Below are 1919 nucleotides of genomic sequence, written 5' to 3' on the forward strand. Positions count from 1 at the left end.
AGGAAAAATCTGAACCTACAAAGAGACTCTGTAAATCTATCAGGAAGGAACAAGGAGGTAATTTGAATTTGAAAGCAAAAAAAATACATAAACCACAGGGGAAAGAGAATGATAAGCCCAACATATTGGTTAGAAATGGGCCTGTAACGGCCAACAAATCAAAAGAAACAGAAAAAGCCCAGACGATGGAGAAGGTAGACCGAGTGAACAAAGGTCAGCCCAAATTGACCAGTTAGAGGATTCACAAGGTAGTTGCAGGACAAATGGGGCGAATGGTGGGAGCTAAAGATGAAGCCCAATCAGATAGAATGAATAGTAAACCAAATAAGTTGGAGGGAAGCAGAGTTGAGACGCAGGACACCTTACGCCCCAAGAACATGGAGACAAAAGGAAGGGAGAAGTATATTGATTATCAAAATACCAAACCACCAGATACCCTGAATGGCCAGACAGGTGAACTGGTGGGGATGGAGGAAGAAGATTCTGCTAAACTGACAGAAGACATTTGGGATGAGGATGAATATGTGCCCAATACAGGAGAGCTCAGATGAGTATCCCGCTTCTTTTCCTTTCTTTCTCTTTGTTTTTAAATGATTGTGGCTAGTTGGAATTGTAGGGGAGCAGGAAACCGAGCCTTCCCTCAACTCATTAAAGATATAGTAAGAAGGAAGAACATAGATATATTGTGTCTCATTGAACCCCGTATAAGCGGACAAAAAGCTGACAAAGTGGTTAGAAAATTGGGTTTTTCACATTGGATTAGAGTAGAAGCTACAGGCTTTGCAGGAGCAATTTGGGTCTGCTGGAATGAAGGAGACATAAAGATTGAGTATATTTCCTCTACGGAACAACTGCTGCACTGTAAAGTGGGAAGGAAAAATTCAAATCAGTGTGGGTTTGTTTCGTTCATTTATGGGGAGCCAAATTATCTTAAAAGAGGAAATTTGTGGCAAACTATCAGGACCATAGCTGAGCATACTACAGATGCTTGGTTGTTAGTAGGAGATTTTAATGTTATCAGGCACCCAAGAGACAGAGTTGGAGGAGCTGTACCAAATACGAACTCAATGGATGCTTTCAATAATTGTCTTGAAGAGACAGGACTGGTTGAACTAAGGGACCCTCATGACCATTTTACATGGGAACGAGAATTCATTAAAGAAAAGCTTGATTGGGTCTTTTGCAACTTCCAATGGGAAAACATGTTCCCCCACACTGCTGTGAAACATGATCTAGCTTACAAATAAGACCACAAACTGATAGTAATTTCCTGTGATAGGAGGGAAACTCCCAGAAAAGTGAACAGAAGATTCCAATATCAAGCAGCTTGGACAGTAGAAAAAGACTTCCCTGACATCGTCTCCCAAGCCTGGCAGAATCAAGATTGGTGCAGTGGTGTGGAAAAATTTCAAAATATGGCCTTACAATGGAACACAGAAAAGGTGGGTAGCATTCCCAAAAGGAAAAAAGAGATCCTGGGGAGATTAAAAGGAATTGAAAGGGTCAAGAAGCAAAGATCAAACCACGGCCTGCATAGATTACAGAGAAAATTATGGGCCGAGTATAACAAGATCCTTTTACAAGAAGAGTTGATGTGGTACCAGAAGTCCTGATGTAATTGGCTACAATGGGGCGATAAGAATACCAGATTTTTTCATGCCTCAACAATGTTTAGAAGGAAGAAACAGAGAATTGAGGCTCTAAAGGATGAAACAGGAACACGGGTTACAGAGGAAGAAAGATTCCATCAGATGGCAACAAATTACTATAGAGATCTATACACCAAAGATGGGCAGACTCTAGAAGACCCCCATTGGCCCAATCTGTTTCCTACTCTTAGACCACAACAAGTGGTCTGGATCAACAGAGAGAACTGATATAGAGATTAAGAACATAGCCTTCTCTATGGGAGCGTTCAA

At 41.2% G+C, this 1919-nt stretch overlaps 1 protein-coding gene across 1 annotated transcript; it reads left to right on the top strand.

The window, feature by feature from the left end:
• Nucleotides 1-590: 590 nt before the first annotated feature.
• LOC114719473 (uncharacterized) lies at nt 591-1247 on the top strand. The gene has a single exon (XM_028904988.1). The coding sequence runs from the start codon at nt 591-593 to the stop codon at nt 1245-1247; it is 657 nt and encodes a 218-aa protein (XP_028760821.1).
• Nucleotides 1248-1919: the final 672 nt, after the last annotated feature.

The sequence above is a fragment of the Neltuma alba genome, unplaced genomic scaffold, assembly GCF_004799145.2.
Source record: "Neltuma alba isolate B1F8T4 unplaced genomic scaffold, ASM479914v2 tig00002178_pilon, whole genome shotgun sequence".
NCBI classification, from domain to species: Eukaryota; Viridiplantae; Streptophyta; class Magnoliopsida; order Fabales; family Fabaceae; genus Neltuma; species Neltuma alba.